This window comes from Cynocephalus volans, chromosome 3 (assembly GCF_027409185.1).
Source record: "Cynocephalus volans isolate mCynVol1 chromosome 3, mCynVol1.pri, whole genome shotgun sequence".
NCBI lineage: Eukaryota > Metazoa > Chordata > Mammalia > Dermoptera > Cynocephalidae > Cynocephalus > Cynocephalus volans.
The window spans coordinates 154,048,920-154,072,532 of NC_084462.1; the positions used below are offsets into that span (position 1 = coordinate 154,048,920).

General features: G+C 45.0%; 1 protein-coding gene and 1 non-coding gene across 2 annotated transcripts in view; one reads left to right on the plus strand and one right to left on the minus strand.

The window, feature by feature from the left end:
- DPF3 (double PHD fingers 3) overlaps positions 1-14,201 on the minus strand; it is a 251,100-nt gene extending 236,899 nt beyond the window's left edge. Inside the window, exon 1 of the mRNA XM_063090345.1 lies at positions 14,170-14,201. Coding sequence (XP_062946415.1) covers positions 14,170-14,201 — 32 coding nt within the window. The remainder of the gene's footprint in view (positions 1-14,169) is intronic.
- Positions 14,202-20,678: 6,477 nt separating this feature from the next.
- LOC134374405 (small nucleolar RNA SNORD50) lies at positions 20,679-20,746 on the plus strand. The gene has a single exon (XR_010023254.1). It is a non-coding gene; the product is annotated as a small nucleolar RNA SNORD50 (small nucleolar RNA).
- The last annotated feature ends 2,867 nt before the right edge of the window (positions 20,747-23,613 follow it).

A 23,613-nucleotide genomic window follows, 5' to 3' on the forward strand; every position in this document is an offset into this window, starting at 1 on the left:
TAGAGAAATGTGCAGATGTTTTGGAACTTGCACATTACCCAGACCAGTTCATCTGGGTAGTAAAGGAGACAGACACTTGGGGCAACAATGGGCAATGATAAAGATTGTTCCATCAATCAGAGCTTCTTTGTTCTGTACTTCTCAGGAAACTGAACACATTCCAGGTAAGGGATAAGAATGAATCACCAGAGTAGGGTGATAACCTACAATATTATTGGGTTAGGGTCAGTTTGGCAGATCATAAAATACTAAAACGAGAGTCCTATTGCTCTAAGGATAGCAAGAGCTAGCTGAGTCTCAGAAAGGTTCTGAAATTCAGACTCACAAACTGGCCAGGCTCCATCTCTGCCCTGACGCTTGCTGGGATCGCCAGCCCCTGAGATGGCAAATAATGCCCCCTGGTGTGCTCTGGGTCAGGGAACTACAGGAACTTTCCAACTTTCATAGAACTCCATAGATCAGTACTCATCCCAGCTACCCTGTACACAACTGACCTAAAATTGAATGGTCCAAAATCCCCCAGAGATTGTGTGATTAGATAAAATGAGGACAGAATGTGTATAAGTATCTGTTATACTGGGATGGCTTCCCAGAAAGGAAATGAGCGTCAGGAACTGGACAGCCCTGTGTGCACCTCTGTATGGAAGGGCTGTGCGCTGGAATGAGAGAGAGTTACCTTCAAGAGTAGGTGTCACTGTAATATGACCTCCCTAAAATGACAAATATTTCTCTACAATTCTGTACAACAGCCTATATTTTGTGCACCATCAGCATTTTCTCTGACTTTCCATGCTGAACAGTGTCTAGCAGACCAGGATCCTAACTAAAACTTGTCTCCAGGAGTCCGTCTTCTCCTTGGGTCTTCATCTTCCTCCTGACACAGAGCCAGGCCTCTCCAGGGTGGTGACTTCTAACAAATAGCCCCCAATGCAGAATGATTCGGAGTGTGGCAAAGCAATAAGAGGACATACAAAAGTTACAATGATAGATTGATATCTTTATCTCTCTCGATTTGAGAGGTAAGGGTCCCTGCGTGATCACCAGGACATCCTTTTTGTTTCATTGTCAAGCGAAGTTATGTGCATTGTATATGGTTGGGCTACTGAGTCATAAGGAAAGTTATTATCTGACTAGGCATTGATACCATGAAAGTATACAGTAGGCATTCTCTCAAAGAAGATGTATCTGAAAGCAGTGACTAGATTAAAGTCACTTCCAAAGCTCAATAGAACAGGCAGTGTACTCTCACTACATCCCAACCTAGGTGAAACCTTTATAGTACTCTGCATCTTCTGGTCTTTTCCATCTTAAAAACCAAAAAAGTCCCAAGATATAAAGAAGGCTAAAGGAAATCCCACACACAGCTAAGCACATAGTAGGCACTCAATAAAAATATGGTTGATTTATCAGTGGCTATTCACAAGCCCTAGGTTACTTATTCCCTGAAAGAAAGCAAAGCAAAAAGGTTTGTCTTTACCTCCCAAGCCCAAAGGGGAAAAGCCAAGCTTTTTAGATCTACAAGGATGACATGATCAAGAAACAAAGGACCAGGATGAGTGGGGCTGCCTTGCGTCACAGCCGCACACCCTACATGCAAGCACGGCTAAGCCTGCATCTCCTTCCCAACACCTGAAACTGAAGAATCTAGAGCTGGCCAGATGGTGCAGCTGGTTAGAGCACGGTGCACCATGGTCCAGAGTTCCATCCCTGGACCGACCAGCCAACAAAAAAAAAAAGAAAGAAAGAAACTGAAATTGAAGAATTTTTGGGGAGGCATTCTGCTGCCTTTCTCAAACTCCTGCCGTCAAGGGAGAGAATGAGAAATGCATCAACGTTAAAGGGCTAGAAGCACATTTAGGAGGGCAGAGCAGTGTGCCTGTCTGCTGACTTCATTAGCTCAGTCATTCCACACATATTTACTAAATGCCTGCTAGGCTAGATTCTAGCGATAGAGAGGCACAGGCAGCCACTGTCCCTGCCTTCCAGGGCCTTACATCTAACTAACCACCGTCAAGTATTTCAGTCGTTTTGAGAGAAGAGTATACTCAGCACTGTAGGGCCAAGGGCAGGTGTGGCCAATTCTACCTGAGGGTCAGCAAGGGCTTTACTGCGAGAGGGGCCATTTACACTGCCTGGAGATGAGTAGGCCGATGTGCACCAAGCACAACTGGGAGGAAGAGAGGGGGATGTGCGAGAGGACAATCAAACAGCTGCCTAGAGGAGCCACAAGCAGTTTGGTGAGACGACAGGGGCAAGTATGACCAGGGCTGTCTCTCCAAGTAGGGACACAAAGCTCACCCCATCTCTCATGCTGAGGTCCTTACCTTGGAGTCCTTGCACCTCTAGAGCATCCACAGACAGACTCCCTGAGCTCTGTGAACCCATAAATTCATGTACAGGTATTTATACTTCTGTGCATTTTTTCTGGGGAGATGATCCACAACTTTTGTAGGATTCTTGAAAGGGTTCATGATTGCCAAGGAAAGGTAAAGAAGAAACACCCAAGAGGACACTGAGGAGCCTGAACACTAGACTGTGTGGGGGGAAGCCATGTTTTTCCCTCGTCTCCTTCATGTAGCTTAGCCTGACATAGTTGGTTTTCAGACCTCACAGACATAAAGGGATGAGAGGAGCATTCCAGTGCAAGGGGATGTGAAGAAATCACCATTTTCATCACCCAAACAAACATCAGTGTGTACTGACTGTGTGCCAGGCACTGGGCCAGATGTTAAAAACCAATATTTCTTTCCAGAAAGGCACATGGAAGAATATCTTAGCTTCCTGTTCCCAGAGCCAATATTACAAATCAAAGTCCCTAAATGTGGATACAAGTCACCAGGGCAATTCACTGCAATCCCAATTAGGTTCCAGCTTTGGTGGGCAGTAGCCTAGCAATGGGTAACCCTGAAGACACATCACCAAACCAAGATGCCAAAAGGGCATTTGGTGAACAAGCTGGTTCTGAAAACTAGCCCCCATATCCAGCATTGCTGGGGCTGATGAGGAAGAGGCAGACTTTGCAGCCAAAAGAAGGCTGGGAGGGGGCGCTGGGAGGACGTGCCGATGGTTGTGTGTTTTCCCATCTCTGGGAGGGGGCATGAAAAGGGGAACAGAGGGTTGAAGGAGAAGGCAGCCTCAGGTAAAGAAGGCCTTTGGTGCTACCTCACTCCCTCTCTCAGGCTGTACCTACAATTATTCTTCCAAGCAGTTACTGAGCAGATTCCAGCCATACCTAAAGACACATGAAGTGGCATGAAGATTGACCGAACCTACATCTAGCCCTGCCCTAAAGCCATCATCCTGCAGCAGCTCCAAAAACCCCATTGAACTCTGTAAGGTTGGGCTGGGTGGAAAGACAGACCTCAAACTACTACTCTCAGTGAAATCCAGGAAGCCGTTTTCTAACCACCTCTCCAGGGCAGCTCACTCCCTTACAGAGGGAGTAAGCATAAAAGAGGCAGAGACCTCACTTTCTAAAATACAGAATTTTTCTTTTTTTTTTTTTTTTTTTTGTTTGTTTGTAAGTGAAAAGCTCAGAAACTCCTTCGGCTAAGAGTCAGGTGAGACTGGGGTCCTAAGACAAAGTTTCCTATCCAAACCCTCACCCTGGCCAATACGGGGCCCCTCTCCCTGTGCAGACAGTGGGAAGCTGGGGAACACAGCCTTCTCTGGAACCCATGCTCCCTTCTCCTGAATGGTCTTGGGGGTGACAGGGGGAAAGGGAAAGGGCAATAAATATATCAATCTGGAAGCAATTCAGGAAGAACAAATGCAGAAGTCAAACAACAACAAATAAGGCGGATATAAATTCAGATAAAATATTAAAATCATTAAAGGACTGCTGCTCCCTGAAGATTGGGAAAAATGAAGAGAGTTAATTAAAAGCAATCTCCATGCACTGCTGAGCCGGCCCCGATAAATCAACAGCTGGGGCTGCATGGAGGGCAGTCCGGGGGCTTCAGGAGGGGTGGGCTGGCCGGGGGAGGGGGCCTGCCAGAGACGGCTGTGATGGCAAATTGAACACAGTGACTTAAGTTTCATGTTTTATTAAATATTTTATGACCACTGAATAAAGTTGTTCTTGGGAGAGGGGGAAAATGATCAGCCGGGTGAACGCAGGGGAAGATAAAGACGAAGGTATTGTTTGTTTGATTTGAAACATACTTGGTACTGTGGTGTCAGCGCCTCTGATATTGCGCCCAAATGCAGAGGCTTTTGTTTCTGTCTACCTGATCTGCAAAGGTAGACGCATCTTCTTCTTCTAAAATCTCTCTACAAAAGCTTGGGTTATGTTTGTTTGGGGGGACTGGAGTAGGCAGTACAACATCAGGTCAAGGAACAGAGGGGAAGAGGAGATTGAAAAGACCTTCAAAATTCTCACTGCTGGTCCAAGCCAGACTTTTAGTTCAAAACTCAATGGTCAGCAGAAAAGGTGGGAACGCTTTTTCTTTTCTTTCTTTCTTTACTTCCTTCCTTCCTCCTTTTTTTCGGCAGATAAAGTTCTTGGTTCTTATTTTAAACAAAAGAAGCACAGAATTTTCGGCCCAATCTAAGTCAAAACCTGGCCATTTTAGAAGTGTTAGAAGAACGGGCCCTTCTCTATTCTAAGAGAAACCCTCCAGTTCTTCCTTGATGAAAATATAATCAAGAGAAATGATTGGGGGAAAGTGTTTTTTCTCCTCTGTAAAACTGGGATTGGAAAGGGAGTGTGTGCATGGGGAAACATAAGGAATTATGCATTTGGATATGCATTTTAATTAGGTGGACAGAAGCAGCCGCCTGTTAATTTTTCTTGCTTGTTTCCACTTAGCATTCATCACAGGCAGAGCCACCATAGAGCGCTCCCACGATAATAGATGGTTCTGCATTGGTTAAGTCCTCAGGGAAAATAATTAGCAGGAGAGAATATATTCTCTCCACTCCCCCTGCCCCATCTACCCTGCCCTCCCCCCATCTCCAGCACCACATTGCCTCCCCTCTCTCCACCTCCCCAACTGACAGTGGTTTTCCTAGGAGAGACCTAGGGGAGCAGTCAGGCTCCTGGTTTAAGAGCACTTACTTTGCCAAAGAACAAGGGTCTAGAAGGAGAAACAGACAGACCAGAGGGCTTTCTTGGAGTAGAAGTTCCTAGAGGCAGGGAATTCTGAGGGACAGGCTGGCAACCGTGGTGGCCAGAACAGGGTAACGAAAGCTCCAAGGAGGCTGAGACAGTTCTCACTGAGCTCAACTGGCAGCAAACAAAGACATGTAAAGAGTTGTCAGTTGAGGGTATAATGGGAGTAGGGATGATATTTTTGCTTAATTTGCTCTTAGAAAGTGAAGGAAAGTTGTAGCTTTGCAGCAAGACTGAATCTGAAGCATTTCTAAGGTTGGTAACCAAGACATATCTCTTAATTCTGAGATCTGAACCCCACCGTGAGGTTCTCCATAGTCTACTAAAGAATCCATTCTTGCCACTGGCCTATGTCAATGGCTCCCAGTCCTTGTTCACTAGCAGATCTAAGCTCCAGTCCCACCTTTACCCCTTCTTTCTCTCTTCCTAGTTTGAAGGAGAGTCAGACACTAGAGAAGACCCAAGCCCAAGTTCCCAGGAAAGCACTCTTCTCTGCCCACTGAGTCTCCATTTCCTCTGATTTTGTGGGTGGACTCAATTCCGGGCTGATGATGGGAAGTGAGGGCTTCCCTTGAGCTCATACTCTCACCTATTTCAAACCCAGACAATGGGAAAATCCCACTGAGATCCCAGGGCTGTTTACACATGGCTAGATGAGTAAGGCTTTGCATTTCCCGAGAAACAATGATCAGACATGATGTGCAATGCCAGAAACATTTCATTTATTCTAGTTTTAACATTTAAAATAATGTTTAATAGATTAGGCGTTGTTGACTCTCTGAGAAGGCCTCAGTCAGCTACAGAAAACTTTTTCATTCTCCTAGTAACACCTCACACTTGCAGTTCCTACCTTCTGAAATGTTTTGTCATTTGGGCCCATTGTGAGATAAGCAGGGCTGGGCACAGGGGGTGGGAGAAGGGAAATACAAGCCCTTCTTACTGTATGAAAAGATGGGCCTAGCCTGGCTAGTTAGCTCAGTTGGTTAGAGCGTAGTGCTGATAACATCAAGGTCCAGGGTTTGATCCCTGTATGGGCCAGCCACCAAGAAACAAAAAAGACAGGCTGACTTGTTAACTCTTGACTCTCAAGTCATCCTGTCATCCTAGTGCTCCCTCCACCCCCTGTTGTCATACAGCACAGCTACATCTGCCTAGGGAACCTTCACTCCAAGCCTTACCAGGCAACTACTACTGCTACAGCCCCTGGAACCCTCCCAAACCCAAACCCTGAACCCCCACAAGGAGTCCCTGCCCTCAAGGGAATGGGGTACAAGGGGAATGCAAACCTTGTGGTTAGGGATGGGAGAGGTGAGTCTCTGGGTTCCCAGTTCACAGTGCATTTGCCCCCAAAAACAGTGATATGCCTATGGAGGGGGAGGTGAAGAGGTTGAATTCTATAATACTATCAGTATTTTCTTTAAAGTTTATAAGGTGTGGGTTGCCTGTACTATCTAAATTTTAAAGAGTCCAAATATGAAGGAGACCTAGCCATATACTCAAACAGATATTTGTACACCAATGGTCATAGCAGCATTAGTCACAATAGCCAAAAGGTGGAAACAACCCAAGTGTCCATCAACAGATAAATGGATAAACAAAATGTGGTATATACATACAATGACCTTAAAAAGGAATGTAGTTCTGACACATGTTATAACATGGACAAGACTTGAAGACATTATGATAAGTGAAATAAGCCAGATACAAAAGGACAAATATTATACGATTCCACTTATATGAGGTGCTTATAATAGGCAAATGTATAAAGACAGAAAGTGAAACAGTGGTTACTGGGGGCTGTGGGAAGCAGGGAATAGGGAAATTACTGTTTAATGGGCATAGAGTTTCTGTTTGAGATGATGAAAACATTCTGAAAATGGATAGTGGTTATGGTTGTACAACATTACAAATGTTTAATGCCACTGAATTGCACACATAAAAATAGCTAAAATGGTACACTGTATATTATGTGTATTTTACCATGATAAAAAATATTAAGGAGATGCCTCTCTCTGTTGGAGGTCAGGGTGACCATTTTGCTTTTCTTTTGTTTTGCTTAAGTCTCATAATTTACACACCAGATTTTGTGCATTCTCTGATGGATTTTGCAACCCCATCTTCCTCCTTTAGGCTTGCAGAAAATTGCCAAAGGACCTTTTGACCAAGGAAAAGCCTGATAACAATGGCCCAGTGGAATCTGGGATGCTTGGAGGCATGTAACTAAAGGGGAGGCAATGAATTCCAACCTAGACACTGCTAATACCTACCCAGATGCGGGCCAGCCCTTGTGTGTCTGCTGGGCACCTTCTTTTCCTCAGTGGTCACACAGGGTACACCAGAGGAAGCTCAGTGAGACATCAGTACAGATCCACTTACTTTAGCTCACTAAACATTTAGATACCTGAGGCTGTCCCAGTTGAAGTGAAATAAGCACTTTATTTTCACATTAATTGGGATGCATGGCATGGTAGAGCAGGAGACCAGACGGAGTGTAGATAAATAAAATCCAGAGGATTGGCTGAAGGCTTGGTTCCCCTTCTTCTTTCAAACACTTTTTTAAAAAGAAAAAGGGGAAAGAAGATAGATGTTCTCAGTAATCCCAGTCTTTTTTACAATCAAAAACTTTATCTGAGTGTTTATAAACATCAAAATAGGCCAATTGGTCTTCCTGCTCCTCTTTCCTCTCTCCTAAGCCTCTGGTTGGGGTGCTAATGAGCAGAAAAACACTCAAAGAAAGGAAAAGCCCAAGTTCTAAATGACCCACAACCTGGTCCTCAGCCTTAGTCCCTGAGGAGGGATAGGAAGTTCCATTCAGGTTAGAACCCCAAATTGGAGCCCTATGTGGCAAGACTTGACCAGAGGATAAGAAACTGCAGAAAAGTCTCCCAGTCTTACAACTCCTCTTTAGCGCCACACTTTAAAAACAAGAAAGAATCAGAACTTTGGCCCCTAGCTGTGCTCCCTGTTCTAATCAACCATAGTAAGAGCCAGGAAGTTGTTGACTTGAAAGGAATTTTGGCAATCAAGGCACATCATCCTCATCTTAAAGACAAGAAATACACAGCTCAAAGAAGTTCATGTCCAAGATCACATAGTTAGTTGGTAGTAGGGCTGGGAGCAGAGCTCACGAATCTGTATTCCTCTCCCAGAGCTTTCTCTCCTGCATTACTACCCTGAAGTCACCAAAGCTACAAAAGACCAGCCTCTGTGAGAAATAAACACAGAAGGGGGACAGAGTTTGAGACTGCTCCACGCCAATGGCAGGTGAAAGTTTGGGGACAGGAAAAACTTTCTAGTGGAGCTTCCAATTGCAGACAATACAAACAGCAGATTTTCAAGGTGAATAACAACAAAAAGAACTCATCACTTCACAGCAACCTGAGATGACCACAGTCCCTGGATTCAGGGAAGGAGGAGAGGGTGCAAAAGGGGGATTAGACGTGTGTCATATTGTTCCCCAGGCTCAGAATCAAGGCCTAGGTGCTGGAGGACTCAATGTGGGCTATTTGAACCCCATTATTAGGAGCTCTGAGCCTAATCCCCTCACCCCTCCCTGCTTCCACACCTAGCCCCTAAATCTTAACCTCCTCAAGGCTTCTCTCTCCCCCCTTGCCACCGCCCACCCCCACACTACTACTATTCACAAACATGCAACCTAGAAAGTCTCCACGGTCTGCTCCTCCTTCCCACCCCCACCCCAACACCTCCTAACCGCTGCTTAAAAACTCTGATGCAAATCACAGGCTTCAAAAACCTTCTCCCAGTGACAGTTTTACGAGGCTAGCTCCATTCATCCATATGGTTTGACAGACTGTGAGACACCAGTAACCGGACCAATAAGAAAAACAAATTACAAAAATCCTGCAACACCTCCTCTCTCTCCAGTCACTCACACAAAACTTTGGAACTTGGAGTGGATCATAATATCATCTCTCTTGCACTTAAACAATAATCTTTTCAGACTTCCAGGCCACACAGTGGTTTTATCCACTCATCCATCCTCCCTCTACCCCCCACCCCCAGGCCACTCTTTATCTTTCTTTTTAAATACCTTTACATTTAAAGACTATTTAAGACTAGGGTCATGCTTACATAAGACCTCATGGCTGCGTAAAAAATATTTCAGTGGCTGTGGGATTTTTTTTGGCCAGAGGTTTGCCACATTTGGCTAAACTTCTGTCTTCTAGTCACTTTGAAAACACTCAAAAACCACAAAACTTACTTTGCAGAGGTTGGGATAATAAACAGGCCTGTATTCTGGTGTCTTTCTATGACCCAGCCTTCCCACCCCCAACAAGCAGCATGGCTGTATTTTGAAAACTGAAACACTGGCCTCAGTTTCCATTCTTTTCCTGGGGCCTGCTCAAAACAAAACATGCTGACCATGATATTTTGGTTTTCTGCACTGATCTGAGCAGACTGCTCTGAAACAGCTTTAGACATTATAGTCTTTCTCAGATGTATCCAAATCCAGCTACCTGCATGATTCCAAAAACACAAAGGATGAGAAGTCTCCAACTAAGTAGTCTCTGAATTCCAGCCCACCTTATGGGTCTGAGCAGTTCCCATTTCACTGGCAATCTCGGATGTCTCCGGGAGGTCTGCAGGCCAGGCTATTTTCAGAGGTTTACCCTGTGACAATGCCTCCACTTGGGGTCTGGCAAAAATTAACATCCTTTATGGGTATCTCATCAAAACCAGACATTCATCTCACTGAAAAATAATGTGTGCTAATGAAGATTGGAGAACTTAGGGCTTTTTTACAGTGGCAACCAGAAGCAGATGGAGAAGGTAGTTGTTACGCATATGTTGGCTTAAAATGTCCGAGGGTCCTTTTTCATAAGGGGCTAAAATAATGTCCATAAAAGGCTGCAAGTTCACAAAGTCCCAACCCCAATACTCTCCACTTAGTACCTATCCACATCCCCCCTCCCCAACGGAAAGAGTTGAAGAGCTGAGAGGAGATTAGAACCAGGAATGCGCCCCCCCTGCCCCTTCCTCTCTGATATCTGAGTGCCACAGCAACAGTGAAGTCTGGCTTCTAACTTTCACATGCACAAAACCACTTTAGATTGGAATACACTGTATCCAGATCACAGAATGTGTAAAGAGATGAAGATCTGAGATCCATCTATATACATGACCTGCTGTTTGACCTTATTGTGCCGTTAATAATAAAACAGGGATATAAACACATACCTCCAAGCAAGGGTAACTTCCTACAAAAGAAAGTTTCAGTATAAGTGTGTATATGTATCTTCACAGTTATAAGCATGACAAAATAAATTGCTAATCTCATTCTTTATTAATAAATATCAACTTGAGGTAAAGCCTGTTGGTTTATATGAAATAATTAAATAATAACAACAGTTATTCTTTTCTAAGTAGGCAGTTATAATAATAGATACATATCTGCATAATCAAGTCTGGCAGAAGGTGGCAGGCATTCCCAATTAAGTGCATACAAAACCAGGGTTTTGATAACTTAATAAAAGAGTAAATTGTTTAAAGCGCAGATTGCAGATATGGGGGAAGGTGGCTTACCTGAACTACAATATTAAGATTAGAATTTATATTAAAAGCTTGTTTCCCAAGTATGCAGAAATCAACCAGAATACAATATGTAATATGACTAGATTACAGGCAGACCTTTATCAAATCCATATTTGTTACCTACGTGTATTTACTTCACTGCATGGCCTTTATCTTGCTTGAATATATAAGAAATGAGGATTACTCTCACGCATCTTCGCTCAGACAATGTAGCTGCTAAATTAAATAATGTGTAATACACATTTACACTTCATACATGTCCATCAGTGCTTTTAAATTCTATTTGTCCAGATGTGACTGCTTGGTTGTGGGGCCACCTGCTGCGTCCCCTTTGTGATCTGATCAGTCCAGGCGGCTCCAGTTTCTGCCTCTAACACCCTGTTGGGCAGTAATAAGATGTTAAAGGCAACAACAGAGAGAGAAGCCAGGCTGTCAGCTTCAGAGAGGAAGGGGGTGAACAAGGGGGTACAAGGAGGAAGAAGAAAGGGAGTTGAGGGGAGATCAAAGACAGGCAGGAAGAAAGCCAAACTGCTAAGAGAGGAGATGTGGCTTCACGAGGTTGGGGCCTAAGGAAGACCCCAAAGCAATGAGATTCAAATTGTGCCAGCCAGTTACCCCAGCTAATTGAATTATTGAATACCCCATGTGGAAAAAGCTGGTATAGTGAAAAAGGGTCCATACTCAGAGTTGGCAGAGCCTTCATAGGTGTTGCGTGAAACCTGAGCTCTTTCTCACCAGCGCGTTAACTACTACCACTTTATCCCCCAATCCTAGTGGAAACCTTTGTGAAACCAGTTTCTGTAGGGGGCGTCCTGGTGTTGGCTTTTTTTTTTTTTTTAAAGGATGGGGAGAGAGACTCACAACGCACACAGAGAAAATGCTAATGTCGTTCAGCTCCGTTTCATTGTCAGGAGGGACACATGAGGATAAAAACATAGCTCTCTAAACCATTCTCCCCGCACCCCCTCCTCCCTGCAACACCATCCATCCCTTCGGCTTGATGAGTCTCTGTGCTTTGTTCTAATTTATCCCATGCATAATTTATTCACGTGTGTATTGCTTCTTGATCAGCAACTTTTAAAAACAAATGAAATATGTTTTATTAAACAAGTTATTTTTTAAAAAATAAAGGCAGATGGTTTCCGTATTCCAATAACAACGCCTGTGCTCCTGCATTAGGAGTTTAAAAACCGTCCAGGGCGCAAGAGAATCGGTTTGGTCGAGAGTATTGTTTACACCCTTCAACCCCAGGGAAAGGGTTTGAGATGCAAAAAGGAACGGCTAATTATAAGTGACCACTCAACTCCTACGTAGCAAAAGCAGGTAGGAGTGTTGTGTGTATGCCGTGTGTGCGTGTGTGTGGCGACACAGAATTACAAATAAATCACATTGCAACTGTTTCTAATTATACTATGTACAAGTATAATTCAAAACTAATTCCACTAACCAGCCGGGATTCGGCCACCCTCTTCCCGCTTCTCCGTCCCTGCCCCCACTCCTAGCCCAACCCTAGATAGACGCCCTCCCCAAGCACACATCCCTTCTGTGGTCCAAAAAAACTGGAGCGAGCAGGGGAACCCTGGAGCTGAGAGATACTGCGCCCGCCCTCGCGCTCCCGGGTAACAGGGCTACGGCTTTCCCAGCAGGAAACAAACCCGGCGCACATGTGAAATAGATTTCTCTAACTTGAGTTTACCAGGTGGCATCAGCCCTGCTACGTGATTTCGGCTGGAAATGGGGAAACTGCAAATCAGCTGTGGGTTCAGTAGAAACTCACAGCATCAGCGATGTGGCGGCGCCAGTAACCCGGAGCAAGGATGCGGCGAAGTTACGCCCATTTATTCTGCCATAAAACATTTTCTTTCTCAGGTGAAACGCCGTGGCATTCAGGTGAAGTATATGTCCGAGCTTCCGAGCGAGAACTGAACCCGGGAGCTCTTCTTCGATCAGCCTCAGCTCCCAATGTCTTCTTGAGGGGTAGCTTTAATATTACATGTGTATTTAAAACTCCGAGACCTGGGACATTCCTGCCCCTGTTTCTTTTTACTGGCGAGCGATCAGCTGGTGCAAACACGTCCGGTTCTCCCTGCGCGTTCCTTTGCGTTAGGAGCCCCCCTACCGCCCCCCGCTGCGCGCCCGGTGTTCAACTCCAGGAGGAGCCTGGGCTGAGGGTGCGGGTGCGCGGAGTTGACAGAACCAGGGTCGACATCTGCCGCGCACCGGGGAGAATCCGGCACGAAACGTTTCCCACCCGCACCTCCCCCTCCCCTAGTCGGCGGCTTCCAGCCGGGAGGGGAAGTCCTGGTCGAAAGAGCGCGGACCCCGAGCCCACGTCGCGCCGCGATAAGGAGGAAGCCACCCTCTCCCAACATCACTGCCAACGTACCCCTTTTAAAACGACACTAGTTTTCTGGGGCCACCCCAGGCTCTGCGATCGCGAGCGGACTTGGCGGCTTAACAGTTCCACCGACTGGAAGGAAGGAAGGAAGGAAGCCAGGATGAAAAAGAGGAGGAAGGCAGGCAGGCAGGCAGGAATTGGTTATCGGACCCGGGGACTGGCCCCCGCGAGTCCTGGCCCAGCCGCCCCGCTCTGTCCCGGATCTGGGCATCCGCTCAAAGTCTCCCCGAGGCGGCCAGAGGCACCTGCCCCTCGCCCGGGCCGGGAGCCCCACACCGCCTCTCCGCCCGCCTCGGCTTTCCACGCAGAGGAGGCGACAACACCATTCATAAGACCTGCAGCTTTCCTGCCTCCCAGTCAACCCCAAGTTGGTCCGGGTCGTTAATGTGCTATAGCCAGTTCGCCCACAAACACACGCAGACACAGCGGCGACCGCCCGCAGCGCCTTCATGATCCGGGGGCTGCCGGGGTAGGAGAGCCCCGGGCAACCACCCGGGCCCTCGGGCTCCCGAGACTCGCGGCTGCCCCCGCGGTCCTCCCAACTCCGGAAGGTTTGCACAAACTCCCCGCGAGCGATCGGAAGGCGGAGAGCGCCCTGCAAACTCCGGGGCCGCCGCGGTCTGTCCGCTTGCCCCGGCGGACCTAGCCGCGGGGCGGGGGCCGCGGGCTCCAGAGGCGCGGGGCTCAGCCAAGTGCACCGAGGCGGCCCCTGCCCAGCGTTCGCCCCCCGCTTGGCCGCCCCCCGCGCCGCGCTCGCAGCCCGGGGACTCGGGGGACCGTGCGGTCGCCGAGCTGCCCTCGACCCTAGCTGTAGAGCGCTCGAGCGCCCGGCTTCCCTGTCGGCAACCCCTTTCTCTCTAGGTCCGCCAATTAAGCAGAGCACAAATGTAACAATTTTCTTCTTGTTAATTGCATCTCCTGACATTTCTGCGCTCTGGGAAAAAAAAGAAGATGAAGAAGTAAGAGCTGGAAGAAAAGAGAGAAGCCCCGCCGCGGCTGGAGGCGCCTGCAAGCGCAGCGCATTGGCAGCGCTCCGCACGCAGAAGGCGCCTTTTTTTTCATATTGAAACCACGCGGAATATGTACATTTTTTAGTCTTACTTACGCTTTCAGGGGGTTGTGAATGACAGTCGCCATTTTGCTACAATGTAACAGAATATTGTCTGTCTCAGAGTTCTAAAGGTTCGCTCAGGGGAAGCGGCTGGCCAATCAGAGCACGGGATACCGGCCCGCCGGCCAATCGGCGCGGCTGGTCGCCAAGTGGGCGGGGCCTGCGCGGTGGTAGTTATTAGGGGAGCTGTCAAAGCCCAGAGGTCACTCCCTTTTGTAGAGCCCGAGAGCGAGCAGGTCTTAAAGGGGCAGTACCTCGCTAGCAGCTCCTTTTCGGATTAGGGAAAGTGGAGACGCACGGGAGAGTATTATAGTTTGATCTGAGTTCCTACTTTTCTAAATAACTGCAGAGAGTTTGCGTTCCTGGACAGAAATATTTAAATATCGCCAACAAACCGTTGAATCCCATTCATTAGCTCTTGGCTTTGCGTATCAACGTTTTTAATCCCCCAAAGGGTAAATCCCCGTGTTCCCGTGCAAAAGTTGGAAGGCTGCCGTTTTGTCTAACAAATGACTACACGTGTCCTGCCGTTAGCTAATGCTCTGGGTCCTGCGGCTTTTTAATATTCTTATTCCCGGAGTGTTTCCTTTATCTCGGCCACCTTCCTCCCTCGGATTCTTGGAACTGCAGCCGCTGTTCCTGGTGACTCCAGGACAGCAACTACCCTCCCCCTGGAATGTCTGTCTCAATGTCAGTCTCACTCCCTCCTGCAGCCAGGGCTGTCGTTACGTAACGCCCGGTGGTCACTGAGCGGTTCCCCACTACCATTCCTTCTGTTGTCCCCCCAAGACAGAAACTCCCGAAATTATCAGACTCCGGCTGACTGGAGCGCTGAGACCTGGCGCTCTGACCTGTAGGCACAGGGGCGGGAGAGATTTAAGGCAATTTGGGGGAACGCTTTCTGCTACTAGGAAAGCGAGTAACTAGGCAGACGTTGTAGAACCTAGACTGGGTGTTGCCAGAGTCCTTTTCAGGGAGTGGCACACGCGATTCTGGCGTCACCTTTCACGACTTAGATGGAAGGTGAAAAGAATTTGCTAGTGAATAATCCGACGTGACCCGAGGCATCCAGAGAGTCTGTGTCTACGTCAAGTCAGTGTGAACTCTTCACTGGCGAACCCCTGACAAAACTGGGAGACTTCTGAGAAGTCGGGCTTCCACTGGGCACTGGGAAGCTCGGGAGGGATGGAAATCGCACTAAATCACGAACAAGGCAGGGGCCTCGATAGCATACAGAAGTCCGGCTACCATCTCAAAGCTGTTTAATCAGGTCGAATAACTAAGATAGTGGGGGAGGGGTGGAAGGGGGAGAGGAGATGCCACATTGCCAGTTCAGAGATGTGCCTTCTCTCTTCCTTTCCCTCCTCCCAAGGCAATGAATAAAATAAAAAATAAAACGTTCCAGAACTTTCAGAGTTTAACTCCATGCACTATTAGAGTTACAGATAAACAGAATGGGCTGAATCAGTACGTCTGTAATAGACCTGAAATTTTTAACCCCTTCTCTCTGCCTGGTTAATATCAGAATCTAGTTCTATAGATTCCATCGTAAATTCTTTGCATAGCATCTTTGCAGCGATTACAGTTTAAACGGGCTGTCTCCTTTTCTAAAATTAAGGCTTGAAAAATTCCTTCCTTATTAATTTGTCAAGGGATGGGTTCAAAAGTTTGTACATTGCCTGAAATGGGCCTTAACATCATTACAAAGCAAGCACTGTATTCTGACACAAGAAGTATGAATTTGAAGTATCAGGCAGAACTCCCACCAACCTCCTTGAGATATCAAAAGCACAGTAATTCAGATTAGAAGACAACATATTTTAATATATGCAGCCTGATAAAGGAAGTAGAAAATGTAGAACCTGCTCTGAACAAGGTTTACAATTTAATGGGAGAAGAGAGAAAAAAGAAATTTATATTATCTATTAAAGAAAAAATAGATACTCTTAGCATGTCCATATCGTTTGTTGTTTTAAAAGGCCCAAATGCAGAAACCAGCATAATCCCTAACTACCTGGCACACGTGAAAATGGAAGATCAGATCTGTCTTCACTTTGAGAAATTTTAATCCAGAAGTTAAACACTGAAGTTATGTTCTATAATGATTGAATTGAAAAATAATGAAAGATATTAATTTTTTTAAAAGTAGGGTAGCCTTGCTTTTTGAAATCCAATAGAATGTCATTTTAACTTTGTTAATATAGTTATGACTTTTAAGTAAACAGAATTATTGTAAATTCACCTTTCTTCAATTCTGAGACATATGAGTGAGTTGTTGTTATTTTAACTTTAGTTTTTATATCATAGGTAAAAAATACACAAATTTTTTGCAGAATTCTCAAAAGCATGGGAGCTTAGAGTAGATGTGTTTGAAGGAGACAGGTGCCTTGAACACAGTTTTGGAGACTGTTAAATTTTAACAGTGCTGTATATGGTTAGTAGTCTAGTAGCCTGAGTCTACTACTTACCAGCTGGGTTATCGTGGGCAAGTTTACTTCGCAACTTGAATGTCTCAGCTTCCTCACCTGAAAAATGGCAATAATAATAGAACCTACTTCATCAACTTTTTGCCAGAATTGAATGAGCATAATGTGAAGTCTCACACATAGCATGCTCTCAGTATACGTTGATTATTATTTTTTTATAGAGTTAATTCTTTCCTGGTGGCATAAGGAATGTAGGGAATCTGAATAAGAGGACACAATAAAGAGTAAAACTGTCCATCAAGTTTAGTTTTTTAAGCTCAATCCCAGAAAAATGAGCAAATCAACACTTTGAGAAGAAAATAAGTAGAAATGTATTGAGGGATCATATAACTACATAAACCTAAAAAACTCCCTGCCGCAGCTCAAGTATGTGTTGAATGCCACCCATCCAAAGGAACATTTGGCGTGGAACCAAGGATCACAAGAGGCACCTACCTCTGTTTACTCCTAAAAAAGTTCGAAGGCTGTTTCAGCAGACAATGAGACGAACCTCTGAGGAGATGCCCATCCAGAAGCAGAGAAGAATAGTGTTTCTGTAACAAGTGCTGACTTTTTAAAGGCACATCTAAATATGAGAGAGAAGTAAGGGAAAGAGACACAGGGCTCCCAAGCAGCCAAAGAGTTCATCTGAAAGAGGAAGTGTGCCACAAAACCATCCAACACAAATGTAGTTCCTAGAGGGCTCTGGGAACTGAAGGAGTTTTAAGTCCTGGGCTTATTAAAAACAAGAATAGGGCTGGCCATTTGGTTAGAGTGTGTTGTTGATAACCCCAAGATCCAGAGTTCGATTCCTGGACCAGCCAGCCTCTAAAGAAAAAGGACAAGGTCACCCTCAACCCCTTCATTCATCCACAGAACAACCAGTCATGCACTCTGCAGCTAGGTGGCCGTGGCTGGCTCCCTGAGTTCCAGAACTGGCTCTGGTGTATTCCAGACACTGAGTTGAAGAGGAATTATTTTGAAGAAAAGAGGGGTTAAAACTGCATTCTGGTTTTCTCTTTTCTTGGGGGATGTGGGCAGAGGGGTTCTTACTCCCTTCACAGCATCTCAAAGCACAAACTCCTCCCCTCACCCCCCAAAAAATCAAGTTCTGGGATGGGTGATGCTCCTAGGGCAGGCTTATATTTCAGGGTAGAGTCAAATAATCACTGCTTCCACTAACAGTTCATTCATTCACTCATCCACTGGGGGCTTTCTCTGAGGGAAGCATTGTGCTAGGCACAGGTGGCAAAATAAAAATAAACCAGACATGGAAACAACCCTCAGAAAGCAATTTCCATCCATCTGGAGAGTGAATAAAGACAGTAGGCCCAACCCTGTGAGCAAGCAGAGCAATTACTTGATGTGACTTAAAAGAGAAAAGCAGCCTGCCCAGCCGGTCTTCTGTTCCTGGCCTGGTGCCAATAACCCAATGGATGCCTCCTTGGGTGTCTGTTGAGTGCATGCACTCCTTTGGGTTTTCATGGTTTAAAGATATCAGGATTTTCGTAAATTAGAATAAAACAAAGGAGAAGAACCTCAGTGGAGAGAGCAGGAAGTTCTAACATTGGGGGAGGGAAAGGCTTCAAGGAGATCACATCTAATTGGGCCTTGCGTGGGGAGATCTTAGAAGTGAGCCAAGGGGTGAGAGGCCTTTCAGACCAAAAATATAACCTAGCAACAATTAATTCATAGAGCAAATATTCTCAGGTTTCCTACCGCTGGGCTTTGGGGTACAGAGACACCTAAGACAATCCCCACCTTTAAAGGGATCCTATGTGAAAGGTAGGGGAGGGGAGTAGGCAGTTACAGTGTGGAGGAGCCAGGAGGTGGAGGAGCAGGGAGCACTGTGAGGGTGGATGAGGAGCACCAACCAGACCAGAAGGTCAAGGTTGCCTTCTTAGAAGAGGTGATGCCTGAGCAGAGTCCAGAATGACCCAAAGGAATAAAGGATGGCTCTGCAGATTTGGCTGCACCTTCGGGGAAGTGGGAGAGGGCATTGTAATTTCAGGGGATTCCTGCAGTAGGAAGGTAGTTACAGGGGGGACAAGTGAGACAGAAAAACCTGGAGAGGCATGGAGGGGTGCCAATACTAAGAAATGTACTATTTTTCCTGGGAGGCAATCGGGCAACACTGAAAGAGTTGAAGCAGGGGTAAAAAGGAAGAGATTTGCCTTTTTAGAAAGCTTATTTCAGCAGCAGAGTAATCATGGATTGGAGGAGGCTGAGCTGGAGGCCTGGGAACCTTCTAGGAGCTGCGGCAGGCAGCCAAGGCTGTGGCATGAGGGGGAAGATAAAAGGAGCAGAATCTGGTTTCTAAGGAAGTAGAACCTGCAGGACTTGGTGACCAGCACGCTATGGGCTTGAGGGACAGGGGAGGGACCCAGGATGATGACCCTGGGAATGGACATCAGTCAGCTCCACTTAACTGGAGAAGCATGAAGTCAAGGCCAAGACCTGAAGGCTGGAGACTAGGGAAGCACCGGGATTTTCTGTTGTGGGGGAGGGACTTGGCTCCCTAGAAGACTTTAATCCCTCATCCCCCAACCCTTCCCTACTATTGGTATAAATCTCTTCTTCTGGGGGTATGGTGACCTAGGCTGGGTTCTCTTTTTCCTTTCTCCATGGACTCCCCTTCAATCCCACCTTCAATTAAGGCCCTCTTCCAATCCCCTCCTGCTAATCCCCACCCTTTCCCTCAGGACATGCTTTAAATTGGCTTAAAGGAGTTTTCCTCCTGGGTAGTTGCATTTTAAGAGGGGATTCTAGGACACCCCAAAACCTTCACAAGGAATGGGTCAAGACTTCATGAGATACACAGTACATACACACACACACACACACACACACTCACACACACACAAGCTGTGTCTTGATTAGAAACTCAGGCACCAGGAAAGAGAGGATGGGATATTTTTACACAGGAGCTTTCTCCACTCAAATCACACAAAGTAATCACAGTCTACTTTGGGGACCAGCCCCAGCCCCTTTTCTGTCTCACTAATGCCGGACTATCAACAAGTGGGCCTTAGTTCTTCTTCCTGATAGGGCCACTGGGAGATCTGGGGTGTTTATTTTTTTAAGATAGCAAACTCCTCTCTCTTATACCCTCCTCTACGTGCCAAGTCTGCATTTGCCAAGCCCTCCCTTGGCCCATCCACACAGGCACCATATCTGAAATCCTGGTAGCTCTTGCGCCCTAAGTCAAAGCAACTGACAAAGCCCCCTGCAACAAGGGACAGAATGGAGCAGGGAAAAAAAAAAACTCCACCATTACCACCATGGAGAATGACCAAAATGTTCATGAACCAAATTTCTGTAAGACTGTATATACATGGAGAAATAAATGCATCCTCTTGACCACTTTCTGGGTAAAGAAGCTTCTTTCCATCTGCAAAGGTGGCTGCCCTGCGGGCCCCCAAAAAGGGCTTTCTGCAGGGTGTTGCTTTAAGTGTGGTGACACTCCCAGGCACCTGTTTCCCTCACTCACACAATTTACATGACCTCAGGCTTTTACTCTGTCATTAGGCAGGAATCATCCAGGAGAACTCTACAAGCCAAGTACAGGAGGGCATATTAAGTCCGGTTGTTCTGCAAATATTTACACCACCATATAAAAATAGGTGTCCACAGCAGGAGAGATGGACAGAAGCCACAGGACCTAAAATGTCCCACACTCTGGCAAAGACAAGGACAGAGGCCTGCTGAATTAAAGCAGGTGTTTTCTATTCTCTGATAGCTCGAGGCGATGAACTCTGGCCTGCATAGCTGCACAAGGACTTCAACTCCATGTTTATTCTACTCCAGAGGAAAAAGGAAGGAGGTGAAAAAATGTTCCTTAAGTCCACAGAAGGCCCAGTGCATTTTTAATGCATCTAAGCCAGCGTGAGGACAACTTCTCCATGTGTGGAATCCAACAGCATTGGGTTCTGGGATAGAAGGCACAGCCCAGAGGATCTAGAACCTCAAAGGAAACAATGAACAGAGGAATGGTTCAGAGCAAATCAGTGAGGTGGGAGAAGAGACAAATTGGAAGGAGATCTATGATGATACTATCCCAAACCTGAACTTTTGTTGAAAAAAAATATGGACCTGGCTTCTGAGATAGACAATTGTAAGGACAATACTTTTTAATAAAAATATTTTATGGTTTTAAATAAAATAAATGTTGATAGTCTTGTAAATCTCATGTTTTCCCCTTCCTAGAAAAAAAAAAAATGGAAGCAATTGCTTTTGTTAAGGGGAAAAGCAAAAATCCAATGAAATGGAACTATTAAAGATCACGGCAGCAAAAAAAATCATTTTTGGCGCCTGAATTCCCAAAGTTATCAGATGTTCTCTGTTCTCACCAATCAAAGGATGACACGACTTATCTTATCCCTGTACAGCAGACAAAAATTGGTACAGCGACTATATTGTAATAGTTGGAACTCAATGACAATTCTGGAAACCAGAGCTACTTTCTAAAAGCCATCCTGTTTCTAGAAAGGCTTTTTATAAAGCTGGTATTAAATATTTTAATCTTACCCATTTAGCAGCCTGAATTTAAACCTCTTTGAATTAAACGGAACTCAAGTTAGTCACTTGCTACTTTGGGCTTTCATAGACTTTTATCCATAGCTCTATTAAAATACTCGTATTTTGGTGCATCTCATTTTCTGTTTCCCTATCCCACGAGATGTAGAAGGCAGGTATGTCGCCTTGAAACCTCCAGACCCTGGCCCAAGGCTTAGCAGACAGTTAATAATGGGTAGTTGAAAGGATAAATTAAAGTATAAATAAATAAATCTAGTGATATAAATCCCACACTATTTTTTAAAAACCTCTACTCCACATCTATGAGGATGGTTATATCAGAGTCAAATAACAAGTGTTATCAATAATGCAGGAGAAATCAGAATCTTCATACACTGATGGTGGGATCATAAAATAGTCCAGCTGTTTTGGAAAACAGTCTGGAAGTTCCACAATTAAACATAGAGTTACCATATGACCCAGCAATTCTACTCTTAGGTATGTATCCAAAAGAAATGAAAACATGTTTACAGAGACACTTGTCCATGAATGTTTGTAGCAGCATTATTCATAATATCCAAAACATGTAAGTACCCCAAATGTCCATCAACAAACAAATGAATAAACAAACGGTGGTGTGTTCATACAATAGAATATTATTTAGCCATAAAAAAGAGCAAAGTATCTATACATGCTAAAACGTGGATGAATCTTGAAAACATTCTGCTAAGTAGAAGAAGCTGGTTACAAAAGATCACGTACTGTATGATTCTATTCACATGAAATTCCAGAACAGGGAAATACACAGAGATGAAAAGTAGATTAGTGGTTACTCAGGGCTGGAGGAGGCAAAAATGTGGGAATAAGAGGATGGTAGCTAAAGGATACAGGGTTTCTTCTTGAGGTGATAAAAATGTTCTAAAATTGACTGTGGTGATGGTTGCACATACCTCTGAATATACTAAAAACAATTGAACTGTACACTTTAAGTGGCTGAATTGTATGGTATATGAATTACATTTCAATAAAGCTGGGTTTTTTAATCTCTATTCGTAATAATTGCCAGAAGCCCAATAAGCCAGAAATGTCTATGGCTATTTTCTTCTTTAAAACTGCATTAGACATGTAGAAAATGTAGACTATCAAAGGAAATTCAATTTTAAATTTGGTGATTCTATATTCCTGTTAGCCTCTTGCTTCATACCAAGTAATGCCTTACCCTGAAAAGCTTGAAATATTGAATCTATAACCCTGACCAAACAAGTGAGCTCATTAACAATGATTCTGAAGGCCTCCAGGTTTCTAAAGAAGTCTTTCTACAAAGCCCAATATAAGTATTTTAATCTTGCATATTAGCCATTCTGACTGACTCCTAAGGTGAAATCTTACACCAGGGCTGAACCAAGAACCTGTTTTACTTAATCACCAAAGCTACGCCTATCTCAAGTTCTGGTTTCTTTTTTATTAAAATATATTGAGGTTAAGAGGGATAATTTCTTTAGAACTTAAGTACTTTTTCATTTTTTAATGTCTTAAGCTAGGTTTTTCAATCAAGAGTTATGAATTTTAAACAAATTTTCATGTGGTAAAACCAAGGAACATGACGAGGAATATGACTGGAAACACTCATGATGATATTAAAGGGTATGAAAGTCTGAATAAGTCGTGTGGGACAGAAGAGAGCAAAATCAGAACACCTTAGAACTAAATCCTAGCTCAGCTGCTTACAAGGTATACAACCTCTGGAGGGTGACTTGATGCTGGACTCTGCTTTAGTCCGCTATAGAATGGGGATATTCCTACCAGCTTCTACGTGCAATAGTGTAAGTGACATAAAGAAGAATAACAACACATGGTAAGCCCTTGAGAAATGTCTGTACTTCTCCCTTTTCCTTAAATAGAGAACGAAAGACTGAGTACTGGTTGCTGCCGAAGAGGCACCAAGAAGGGAAAGAACAGAAGACAAGGAACGGTGGAGTCAGGGGGAGTCAGAGATTAACAGAATGTGACCCAGCAAATCAGCTGAAGCCAGATAATTCTGCGCCAAAACAGGAGACAAGATTTGCCTATGCCCAAGAGCACTAGACAAACAAAAAGCAAAATGAGAGCCCGATTTGCCCATATGTAAACCCTCTGAGGTTTAGAAAGGAGACAGTCCTTTCAAGAGCTTCCTTTTGGGATATCATGAAATTAGATATGAATGTGGTGGGTGACAATAGGATGGGATTAAATGTAACATCCAGGCTAGGCAGTTACTACCAAGTTGTTCACTGTTAACAGGGATATTTCAAAAGCCTGGATTTTAAGGCAGAAAGCCTTAATGGAAACCAATGTCTAGTCCACATTAGAATGTCTCCTGTTTCGTTGCCCAATTGGGAGGAAGACGGAGTTGTATGACTGTTTTTTACTGAAAAGAGTAAAACCAAAGTCTGGAAAGAGTACACCAAGTCCCAGAGCC